Source organism: Argiope bruennichi, chromosome 5, assembly GCF_947563725.1.
Source record: "Argiope bruennichi chromosome 5, qqArgBrue1.1, whole genome shotgun sequence".
NCBI lineage: Eukaryota > Metazoa > Arthropoda > Arachnida > Araneae > Araneidae > Argiope > Argiope bruennichi.
The window spans coordinates 35,399,553-35,412,531 of NC_079155.1; the positions used below are offsets into that span (position 1 = coordinate 35,399,553).

The following is a 12,979-nucleotide window of genomic DNA, read 5'->3' on the forward strand; positions in this document are numbered from 1 at the left end:
CTGGACTAGAACCATTGTAAGTTTTCTTTGGCAACTTACTCTTCATTAACAAAATTATTCACACAGTTAATCAAAAAAATCATGCATTTAATTCAGTATTCAAAATCTCATATTTTTATCACATAATGTGAAATTAACTATCAACATATATTAATTTATTTTAAATATTTTGAAATGTTAACATTATTAGGCATATTTTCTTAACAAAATCTCTATATGAATAGGTAAATAAAATAACAATACAATAAAATTGTCTCCAAACAACATTTTTATATCTATAATGACAGTAAATGCTGTGAATATAGAGTATTATATTTTATTACTATTTATAATACAACTTGAAGATAATTTAAAAAATTAAATATCCATTTTTGTGATGAAATTGTAATATTTAACCAAAAGTATTCTCAATATCTTAAAATACTGTTATACGTACTAACATTACAATGTTTTTTTTCCCCTCATTTCAAAATGGATAAGGGACAACATTTATTATATAGTAACTTTTAAAATAGAAAAAAAAAAAAAAAGTGAAAAATTGATATTACTTGTGCTTTTTTTAAGGTGTATTTCCTTTTTTAGTCAAATATATTTAATATATTCCACAACAATTTGATATACATGCATAATATGTTATTCTTCTGACACCCAATATTTAGTATAATATATATTCTAAAATGCTCAGTATCTAGATGAATAAGAAACTTGTTTTGATGCAACATACAATTTGTCATGTTCTATCCAAAATTTATACATACTACCTAGTATGTGAATAAAAATTGAAAAATTGAATTGCATAACTGAATTAAAAAATTCAATTAATTCAGTTTTTGATTTAAAAGTAAAGCAAGATATTTTAAAATGTGAAAACAGAAAATATTGTAATATGACCCACAAAAATGTATGAAATTAACATTTTACAAAACAAATAAAAAGAGCTAAAATTCAACTAAGTAAACATTTTTTTGCAATTAGGACAGAATAGTAAATAATTAAAATTTAAACCTCAACATTTCTGAAATTATATTTGACTAGTGTAAGCAAATTCACTAATCTACAATATCATAGGAAACATGGGAATATGATATATATATTTACAACAAATAAGGAAACATATTGTAAATCTTTGGTTATTTGCTTCTTTATATCGAAAAATAAAATGTTACAAATTTTAAATGTGCATATTTAATTTTATTGCATTAAAAATATAGTTTCAAAAATATATTGAAATTTAAAAAAAATGATTAAATAATTTCTTGGCACTAAAATTCCACAAATTATTAAATATTAGAATAGCAAACATTTCAATTAAACATTATCATAAATTAGTTATTTTAAAATGTTAAAAAAAAACCCACCTTTAAACAGATTTTCAAGATTTATATTATTGTCAAGATATAAAGAAATTTAAAAAAATTATTGCAGATTTTAGGGGTAAAATGGATAAACTTGATTTAAAGATAAAAAAAGGGTTATGTTATCTTTTATCTTTAATCATAATCAGATAAAAATATTTAAGTACTACTTTAAGAGGTAATTTTAACAAATCATTTTAAATATGTAGTAACGTACTTCTAAATATTTTTAAAAATTAATATCACAATTTTATAGCTGATTTTAGAAAAAAACAACATGAGTTTCTATTTCCTGTGATGAAATTTTTTTTTTTGTTTCTCTTTCAATTATTAATACAATTTAGAACAGTTCTTTTAAATTCTATTTTCTCTTAATAATAGAACTGTGTTGATAAATTTCAGAAATTTCATTCTAGTTTATAATATCTTTAAAAAAACTCCACAAACACACTTGCAGAATTCTTTCAGAACAAGAATTCTATTTGTAATTCTAACAATTTTAATGTGTAAAATCCAGAGATAATTAATTACTTGATATGATTATAAGAGCCAAAAATTATGTGCGATATAAATAAATATTTTCCTCATTCATGCAACACTGATGCGACACAAAATAATTTAAATACAAAATTGCACACTCAATAAGCAAAATATCGCATACAGAGATCAAGAAAAGCAAAATAGTGAACATCATGAGTTGCTAAAGCAAGTAAAAATATTAACACCTGAGGAAGTTAAATACAGACTGCAATTAGAAATACATATTAATGTGAAACATAAAGTGAATATTTTAAAAATCTTTTTCTTCCATTTTCAGTTAGAACTAAGCAGTTTTATTAGAACAAAGTTTATAATTCTGATCAAAACTGTGGTGACTTAAAACATCAAGAATCTTGAATTTTAAATTTAAGTTATTAATCCATGTGATATAAAAAATTTCAGAATGTATCAAATGTGCATGTGTACAAAGAAAAGCGCCAATTATGAGGTCCATTTCAAAATAGCCCTAGTGTGGCTTTAAAACGGGACATTAATATAACTAAACTAAATTAAACCAAAGAGAGCGCCATCTGCTGTGAGCTAGTGAGAATTATAGATAATTTAGTAGTGTTGTGACTTGAAGATGTGTCCACATTCCGTATTAATATGGGATGTAACATTCCACATTAACAAATGGAATGCAAACGTAGATACATCCATATTCCATTTTGTTAATAGTTAGAATTTAAGATCTATGTTTATCCTTTCTTTGTATGTATATATTTGTGTTTTGTTAATGCAATAAATTTAAAAGATTTAGAAAGAACTAACAAGTAAAACTTTTTAAGACTTGGGAAACATCTTTAATTATTTAATTTTGTATAGTTAAATTAATAAGGAAAATTAGTCATTCAGTATGAAGAGGGAGGGATACTCTCGAGGGGAAAAAATTGATTAAAATTTTGTCGATTTCAATGTGGAAACTAAATTTCAGACTTGGATTGTATTTTAATAATGTTCATGTTGCCGTTGGATTGATTACTTTAAGATTTTCAGACTGTTATTTTTTATAAAAGATACACAGAATATCTAGGAAAATAAATATTTTTTATTGGAAGAAAAAAAAATGTCTTTAGCAAGAAATAACTTAAATTAACTAACTAATTAAAGATAACTGTTCGATTACTTAGTAAAGAATTTAAAGTTGTTTTAATGCTACAAAACGTGAAAAAAGATGAAAAAGTCACATTCCTTATCAATATCTTTATCAAGATAGAAATATGTAATACAATTCTTAAATTATTTGTATGAATATGTACAAATCGTTTCATAAACTTCTAAACTAGGGGTATAAATATCTATTTTTAGCAAAGAAATATCAAGATAATAATTATAATTTTCTGATGTCTACAATTTTTAATCATTTTTTTTTTGTGTTGTTTTTATTCTCATTTTTGTTTCATAATTTAAAAAAAATCATCCTGAGCATAACCATAAATTTGAACAAAATCCTTGCATTTAATCAAGTGAACGGTTTATCATATATTCGTAATATACACTGCATTAAAAAAATACATTAGAGAATTTACCAATTGAGAATATAAAATATTGCAGTTTGCATTGAACTTCCTCTGCTTTCACAGCAACGTCATGGTAGCTCTCATTGAAATATGGCACCAGTGGCAAGTGGTAACAGAGCACAACGCTTTAGCATGAATTAATTAACTAGAGTAGTTCATGGCAGTTTATACAAGAAGAGCTTCCCCGCCAGACGCGGGGAGACCGCTTCTGATGTGATGTGGAGGATAGAGCGGTGGAGCCTAGACAGTGGGAAGCAAGGCCATGGAACTTTCTGGAAGACGAGATCAGAGAGAGAACAGGTGGTTGGCTAGTAGCACACTGAATCTACTGAGCACTCCAGTCCAAAAGAATCTTTATGTCTGAAAATGAGAAGTGGGATTTAATAGGAAATTATCAAATTTCTTGGAAAGTTGCCAAGATATTTTTATTGTATGGCTTTATCTTGTAGGGAATATATATACACATATATACAGAACCCAAATCTAAATGGGACAAAAATTATTATTTCTTATTTTTGAATGGCGACTGTTAAATATAAACAAATCATCGTAATGATAGTTTCTGACTACTTTATTGAATGTTTTTATACTGCACTTAATTTAACGCTTTGCTTAACTACTTGAAGAAAGAGAAAAATATTATTAGAAATGCTAGGCAGAGAGCCTGCCTTGTCTCCGAAACCTCCATGCAATCAAAATGTAAAAGAAAAACAATTATTAAAAGTAGTCTCAAACAGAAGGTTTAATCAAGCGCGAAAATAATCTTAACCGTCGCTAGATAAATTATTATAAATTCAAGAAAATTATCTGAAAGTTGTCAGTTGGGACATCGCCAAGTCCAGATTATTAAACAGGCATACAGGCCACAAAACTTCAAAGGCTCTACTCTCTCAAATATATATATATATGTGTGTGTGCAGTATTTGGAAAATTATTTAAATTTATACGTTTATTTAGGAGATAAAGGCTGCCCAATCTAACTTACTTAAATTAAAATCAAGTATTGTTTATATTAATTTTGAATTATTATTCTAGTAACATTCCTAATTACATTCCATTTACAAATTATATTATTATATAATTCTACAATAACGCTGAGCTCCATAATTAAAAAAAAAATCTCGACTCAATTATAGAATATTAATTAGATTGTGTTAAGTTTTTTAAAACTATTTTTTCTATAATTGATTTTAAATTTTTGTGCATTTTTTTATACAAGATTCACTGAAACGAACTTTTCAGAAAGTGATTTAAAAACCAAGCATTTTGATACTTACATAAAGATGAAATTAAACCGATAAATAATTATTTAGATTAGAAAGTTTGAACAGGAAAAATAGTTCAAAGCGTTCCATTGCTGGAGGGCCACTAGATGGCTAAAACATGTGCTGAATGAAAGTAGCAAGACATTCAAAAGTAAATCACATATTGTAAACCAGTAGTTTATAAAAAAAAAATTGTAACTGTCTATGATATCTTACAATGGTGCTTGAAGTAATAAAGAAAGAAGATACTATTACATTAAATGAAATATAAAGCTTCGAAGATGCTATCAAGGCAGAACAATATATACGGTATATTGAGATCCACAAATCTGACTCGTGGTATTCACGTTTGGCCCTACTATTGTTCAATGAATGTGATTCCTGATCATCTCATTTAGTCCGGATTTGTTCCCATGAGTCTTGACTCGTGGCATTCACGTTTGGTCCTACTATTTTTCAATGAATGTGATTCCTGATCATCGCATTTAGTCCGGATTTGTTCCCACGAGTTTGACTCGTGGCGTTCACGTTTTGCCCTACTATTGTTCCATGAATGTGATTCCTGATCATCACATTTAGTCCGGTTTTGTTTCCACGAGTCTGACTTGTGGCATTCACGTTTGGCCCTACTATTGTTCCATGCATGCGATTCCTGACCATCACATTTAGTGCGGATTTGTTTCCACGAATCTGACTCGTGGTGTTCATGTTTGGCCCTACTATAGTTCCATGAATGTTATTCCTGACCATCACATTTAGTCCGGATTTGTTCCCACGAGTCTGACTCGTGGCGTTCACATTTGGCCCTACTATTGTTCAATGAATGCGATTCCTGATCATCACATTTAGTCCGGATTTGTTCCCACGAATCTGACTCGTATTGTTCATGTTTAGCCCTACTATTGTTCCATGAATGTGATTCCTGATCATCACATTTAGTCCGAATTTGTTCCCACGAGTCTGACTCGTGGCATTCACGTTTGTCCCTACCACTGTTCCACGGATGTAATTTGTGGCTATCACATTTGATCCGGATTTGTTCTAAGGAGTCTGACTCAGGGGATTTATGTTTTGTCCAAAGGATGAGCCAAAGTCGTCCAAGTACGATAAAGGGTTAAATAGAGTGGCATTATGCTAAAAACGAAAAACATATATATATATCAGGAAGAAAAAAAAAGGAACTTACAGAGTTACAGTCTTTTTCTTTTAAAGGTTATGATACAGATCGGAGTCCATCTTCTTCTGCATCCTGTAACAATTTTAAAGTATTAATTTCCCAACTCCTTTTAATAAAAATAACAGTTGATTTTTTTAGCTATGCGTTGAGTATCTATAACCACACAATCAACATATGGATAGCGTCTGGCTTCCCTTGTACGATAAACAAATTTCCATCGATAAGACAATATTACTACTTAGTATGCTTATCAACAATTCTTGTTATCTCTCAATACTTTCTTAGTATAGCTAACAAAGCGAATATTTTAGTTTTTATTACTTAATTAGTCCACGCCTTTTTTAAAAAGTTTATTTTTTAAAATGGCAACAAATATACTTTAGTTTTTATTACTTAATTAGTTCACGCCTTTTTTAAAAAGTTTATTTTTTAAAATGGCAACAAATATACTATATCCAAGATTATGAAGAAGAAAAAGAAACAGGTCGTCATAAAGATGTGTAAAAAAAAAAAAAAAACAGTGAGAGTGGTTTTTCTATTTTCTCTAATAAACTTGTTACACCAAACAACACCTTACATGGATAAGCATACCATAATGTTTTAGATACGTTGTCTCAATCGATTATAACAAAAATTTGACACAAAATTGCTATTATAGTCGCAAAATCCCTAACCCAGTTTGATATATTTAAGTCCCTTCATTTTTGAGTTATAGTGTTTACATGTTTCTGAAAGTATAGACCGAACAGACAGTCAACCTGTAGTTAGATTTCGTTTAAAAATTTGTGCCTGCACTATAGATGTTAAATATGTATTCTTAATCTGATCGATCTAGCTCTCTTTTCATTTTGTACTTACCTTGTTCATTTGTATTCGAACTATCAGACAAACAGAGTTCCTTTGAACAGAGTGTGCTCAGAATTTGATAGAAACCTGCAAATTTAGTATAAAGACCGCATACCAAATTTCAAACGTCTAGCTCAAAGCGTTTTTGAGTGATCTTTGTTACAGACAGACAGACGGACATTTACCAAAAATGTGTTTTTCGAACTCCGGGAGGACTAAAATGTCGAAGTTCGTCAAAATCTCTAATTCGAATTTTTTGACGATTGTTATACTTTCTCTATAACTACGTATACTAGAAAGTAAAAAATGATGCAAATTTATTCTTGAAATTTCTCTATATAGCGCGGTTGTGAATTCGGAGGCAAATAAATATCGAACTATATTAAATGGATAGAAGGAATCTCTGAGATGAGCACTGATTAGAACAATTAAGAGATTATACAGGGTGTTTCAAAAGAGTTGAATCTTTTTTATTTACTAAAGATAAATAAGTACTGCAAACTGCAAAAACTGTTCAAAATAAGATAGGGAATATGTGTGACTGGGGATATTATGTGTTTAGCATGAAACAATCATACAACAAGCTACTTTTCAATAAAAATAAAAGAAAATTATTATCTTTGTTTCCATTGTTATAAATTTTAAGAAAAAAGGGGCAAATGTCATCGTTGTTTACTTCTGCATAGAACAGAGAATTTTAAGAGTGCAAATATGTGACTTTTTGTAATGATCTAATCGCTGTAAAGGGAAAAAAAAAATTAGTTGAATCATTTTGTCTACGGAAAAGTATAAAAATTAATGAAAAGGTGTAACATTTAATAGTAAGGCTATTCCGTTAACTTACAACAACCACGTAAAAAAAATAGATTAAAAACAATTTATATCTCGATTTTACAATTTCTTTGAAATACAAGCAGAAAAGATCGTTAGCTTAGGGATAACAAATATATAAGGTAAAATAAACAAACAAACAAACAAACAAACAAAAAAAAACAACAACACTGACCTGAGATGTGTCTTGATCTTTAATGGCACTTTTACTTATGAGCTCGTCTAGGTCAGAATCTTCAAGGTCCATTAAAAGCTTAACTCTGTTTTCATTCTACAAAACACAAAAATTATATGTCAATATAGATAAAAAAAAATCTACTAATTCCGTATTTTTTAAGCCTCTACCGCATTAATAACATTTATTTCTTTTTTAAATGCCCAATCGATATGATTTAATCTACCATAGATTTAAAACAACGGCTGTGGTCACCAAGATATTTTCTCGCACATCCTCTAATAAAAGTGATATGCCCCGTCCCAAACCCGCATAAAATTGTGGATCTTCAGCAAGGTCGTAAACACTACGAGTAATTAGAATTTTATTTTAAAAATCCAGCAAATAAGATTTTCCTGCTGGTATAAAAAGTAAAGAAATGCTAGTATGGTATAGAAAATCAGTACTTTTGTATTAATTGCATACTGTCGATGAATAATAATTACGGGAGATCGATCTTTACCGTAAATGTAGTTGGCAGCATTTGGCGATTAATCGCTGACATGCGGTTAATACAAAAATATTTTTTAAAAATTAGATATGTATTTTGGATACTATTTTCTGACCAACTGAAACTAAAATTTTAAATGGAACTGTGTTGTTGTTGTTTCTTATGGCACTTGCTATGTACAAGCCCGCTGTTACGAAGACAGCGATTTAAGCCAGTGGGGGAGCGTCTCTTGTTTTTATAGTAGCGCCAACTAGGGCCAAGAGTACGACTTTGCTACTCACGCATCACTCATTCGCTCGCACAACCCCTTTTTACAGAAGGGCACATTCACACATCTCACAGATAGAACAACGGAAGAACAACCATGCCCAAAGCGGGACTCGAACCCAGGACGTCCAGATCACGTGGAAGACGCGCTACCCTACGCCAGGACGCCGGCACATGGAACTATAACTGTAGACATTAGATCGCATACCAAATTTCATTTAATTAAGTAATTGCGATTTTTTTTTTGTTATCGTGTTTATAAGAAAGTATAGATCGTCAGACGATCAACCCTTCGACACATTGTTTCAAAATTTGATAGCACGATAGCGTATAACGGAAACTGAGCCTTGTAAGAGAAATATTTTGTCACTATATTAATTACAAATAAATCAGGAATGTGATGTTATGACGTATAAATGCCAAAAAGAATAAACGACGTTATACAGTATTAACTGAATATCAACCCTCATATTCCTAAGATCATTGGAGTTCAGGTATCTCAGAAGGTTGGAATACCCCAGTTTTTCTTTCAAAGATCAGAAAGATTCCCTCCCCTCAGAAACCACAATGGCATCCTGTATCAAGGAGTTGATTTACAAAAGAGAAATGTATGCTCAGACATCTTTTAGAGTTCAAAGAAAAAAAAAAGAAAAGAAACCCTTGATGTCACTCAACCCATTTGGACTAGCATATTCAAAGAACAAAACACGTGCCTCTGGTACTCAATCAATCAACCATATTTAATGGAAGGAAGAGGAACTTCGCAGTAATATCCTGGCATCTCGAGAGTCCATAGTAATTCAATGGAACTGGCGTTTGGGACCCTTCAGCATCGAATGAGTTAACAGCATTCTAATACAACAAAAGGGATAAATTGAAATAAAATGTAAAAGAATATGTATGACTGACCTCTATTTTGATTTTGTCGACTAGTTGCTTTTTCTCCGCTTTTAATTTATCGACCTGTTCTGCAATTTTAGCATTCTTAATGCCGGACATTTCGAGGAATGCTAAATGAGAATCCTTCTCGCTGATGGCCGCCGACAGAGCTTCTTGCCTGCGAAGAAAATGAGGAGGAAGAAAATAAATTTACTAAGCAGTACACATACACACGCACGCACGTAAATAACCAATGGGTTATTTTTGCCTTCGATTTGCTTGCATATTTTCATCATGTGATGTTTTATGTTAAGCTAAGCAGTACATATAAGAAAATGAACACTGTTTTTTTTTGGGCAAGAGTGGGTGTAGGCATATTTGAGGCTTTAACCCCCCCCCCCCCCCATATATTATGAGCAACCCCTTTGACGGATTAGAGCCGAAATTTAACACCAGATGCCACATCTAATCTATTTAGCTACGTGCTTAAAAATAGATATACCGTGGTGGATTTTCCGATTAGAGCCTGAAGCTTTTGATTGGAGGGAACAGTAATAGGCGGCCCGGATTGATTAAAAAAATTTATTACTCTAGTTGGCAAATAAATTGGTAAAAACCGCAAATTCTGTAATTCGATGAATGAATTCTAGGAATATTAAGAATAAAATGTATGTTAATACTGAATTATAAAATCATTATTAACTCTTTCTAGGGCCGTGGGAATTATGCTTCCCACCAAATTTATCAATATTTGTATGAAATTATACAGGTTGGTATAAGTTCAGACAAATGTTTTTTAGAAAGACAGAAACTTAGATGCTTCAGTTCTTTATCTCACACAAAATAATGTGTCTTGATTTGTTACTTAATTATTAATTAACCAAATTAATTAATTAATCAAATTAAATTTGTCTAATAAGCTAAATGAATCCCTTTTCTTTTTCTAATTTCAAACCTAAAAATATTTTAACATAATATGATTAGAAAAAAATGGCCCTTTAAAGGGTTAATTAAATTAAAATACAATTAATTACTTATTATTAATATAGCAGAATCTGTTTTCCCATTCCTTTATAATTAAATAATTTAGATGTTTTTATTTGCGAAAAAGGAAATTAATAACTCATAGTTATGTTACACACATTTAATTTTTAAAGAATGTTATCATTTACTCATTTTTTTCAAGATATCCCCATTAATAAAATAACGAAGCATAAAAAATATAAGGATTAAAATTAAATTAAAAAACACTAAACTCAATCCGTCACTCAACAACATTAAAAATGCTGATTGAGCTATGGATGTGTTGAAATGTGAAACTAGATTAATAAATTATTAAAGAGGGACCTTGAAATGTGCACTACATAGGATTACAGAATGCCTAGATTTTCTACTGCTAATCAAAAATAGTTCGTTTTGAATCCGGGATGAAAGATGTGAAGCAGTTAAATGGAGCCTTCCATATTAAAATCATGAGTATTTTCAGATTAACTAAAGCATTTCAAAATAAATGTAAAAGCATATGGTACTTTTCGGTTAGTCGGGTGCAAGCGGAAAGTCGCCAAATAATTTAGACCCGCGCCAATTAAGTTATCGCATTAGATTTGTATGCAAGAGAGAGCATATTTTGGGGAAATCTTTTGGCGCAGATCTAAATTATTGGCGACCTATCGTTTACTCCTGCCTAACCGAAAAGCCCATTTAAGCCAAGCCCATTTAAATATGCACACATTTAAAACCTACAGCGTTCATTATAAAAATAAATATAGAAATATTGTTTGATATTTTCCCGTCAATTCGACATCAAATGTCGCCAAACATGAATCTTCGGCTTCTGTTCATAGACACCAGCGTGACACATGTCCAAATACACCCGCGTATGTATAATAATTTTATGTCCAAAACTGATGAAAAACTAAATGTGTGATGATGTATTATATATCTTAATATAGTTGATATGCGTTATGCACTTGAAGTGCATTTATATTGCTATAGAATTGACGGAAAAATATTGATATTTCATTGAAACTCGGGTACAATACGGTTTTAACGGCGACCAAATAGAGCTAAGAAAAAATTTCTCCAAATTAAAAAATATACTCAAGTACATTATTATTTATTATGAAAAATTTTGAACGCGCGAATCACGTGCTATATTGTTAGACCATTGAAATCGCCAAATTGGCGAAATTTTTTCTTGGCGCTTTTTTGGTCGTCGTTACAGCCGACAAGTACTGAAACTCGAAATGTATACATACTTCATTTCAAATAGTTGTTCTAAATGAAGCTTTCTCTCGGTGATGAGCATTTTGAGTTTCGTTTCTGTCTCTTTCAGTTTGACCTTCAAAGGCGGACAGTTCGTGCAACATGCATTCACACCTTTTTGAAGTCCTATCAGTTCTGATTGCATGTCTCGAATCTATGGTTTGGTAAAAGAAAAATAAGTCAGCAAATATTCAGTTAGAAATATGTGTAAAAAAAAGCAACAACATGAAAATAAATTTTTCACTACCAAAAAAAAAAAAAAAAAATTAAAACAGAAGCATTAAAAACAAGCCTTTTGAAATCACTGGGAGAAACACAGAAAAATTGATAAATAAAAATAAAATATTGAACACATTTTGGTTCTATGGCGAAGTTTTTGGCGCCCAATTTGGCGGTAAACTTGGTGATTTGAGGGCAGATTTGGCGAAATTTTATTTTTTTCCCCAGAAAACTAGGATTTTACGAGAATATACTTTTTACAGTCGCCACTGAGTCAATTGCTTCACGGAATAAATATGACATTGGATCATTGAGTTGAAAAGAACCAAACTCGCAAAGTTAGGGTTCGTAGCCGCGTAACATAATCACTAGACAAAAGTGATCACTCGTGTCCGGAGGTTGTTAACTGGCTTATGAAGCTACCACCAAAGCACTAAATGAAATAAACTCACTTATCATAATGAAAAGTGTGACGAAGCATTGCTTTTCAGCCACAAATTCCATTAAATTAAAAATAATTTGATAGTTACGCCCTACGTCGTATATTTGGGAACACGTTATCCTTTTATTGTTTTATATAATCAAAAAGTATTCTTGTTCTTTTGCTATAATTCAATAATCGCAAGATTCTAATAATTATTTCTATTCTAAAATATTCCTACACATGGTAAACATTTAAGGTGGGTTTATACGCAACCAGTTGCAAGATTCCAGTAAGATTATGCATGCGCAGTAAAAAGATTGTGCATACGCTGAAAGAGCGAACAATAGCAAACTCTTGTCTCGACGGGTCAAATACTTGCTACTGTACAGTATTCTGCGCATGCATGGTCTAACTGAATGGATTGTAGCTGGCTGTATGTAAATATTGCTTTAATGCCAATTTCTTAACAAAGAAAACAAAATCATTTCAACCTTCCAAAAACTGGCGAAAAGTGCGCTATCATTATTCTTGATATGGATTCAATGGGATCTTTAGCAGCAAAAGCTGTCATTTCCTAACGCCAGGAATCAGAGTTAATGAATATGAAAAAACTTCAGTTAACGAAGAAAAATTTGAAGATAACGCTTATGAAAAACAGTTTTTTTTGTATCAAAATTTTAAGAGACAAATTTCTTGGTGACGGAAAATGAGCTCGCTCCAAAGGTT

At 30.7% G+C, this 12,979-nt stretch overlaps 1 protein-coding gene across 1 annotated transcript in view; it reads right to left on the bottom strand.

Annotated features, from left to right (window-relative positions):
* Positions 1–1,184: 1,184 nt before the first annotated feature.
* The window catches only part of LOC129969269 (golgin subfamily A member 4-like), a 177,952-nt gene continuing 166,157 nt past the window's right edge, over positions 1,185–12,979 (bottom strand). Inside the window, exons 14-18 of the mRNA XM_056083749.1 lie at positions 11,604–11,764; positions 9,376–9,523; positions 7,710–7,805; positions 5,867–5,929; positions 1,185–3,775 (exon numbers count right to left, since the gene is read on the bottom strand). Of these exons, the coding sequence (XP_055939724.1) occupies positions 5,894–5,929; positions 7,710–7,805; positions 9,376–9,523; positions 11,604–11,764 (441 nt within the window). The 3' untranslated portion in view covers positions 1,185–3,775; positions 5,867–5,893. The remainder of the gene's footprint in view (positions 3,776–5,866; positions 5,930–7,709; positions 7,806–9,375; positions 9,524–11,603; positions 11,765–12,979) is intronic.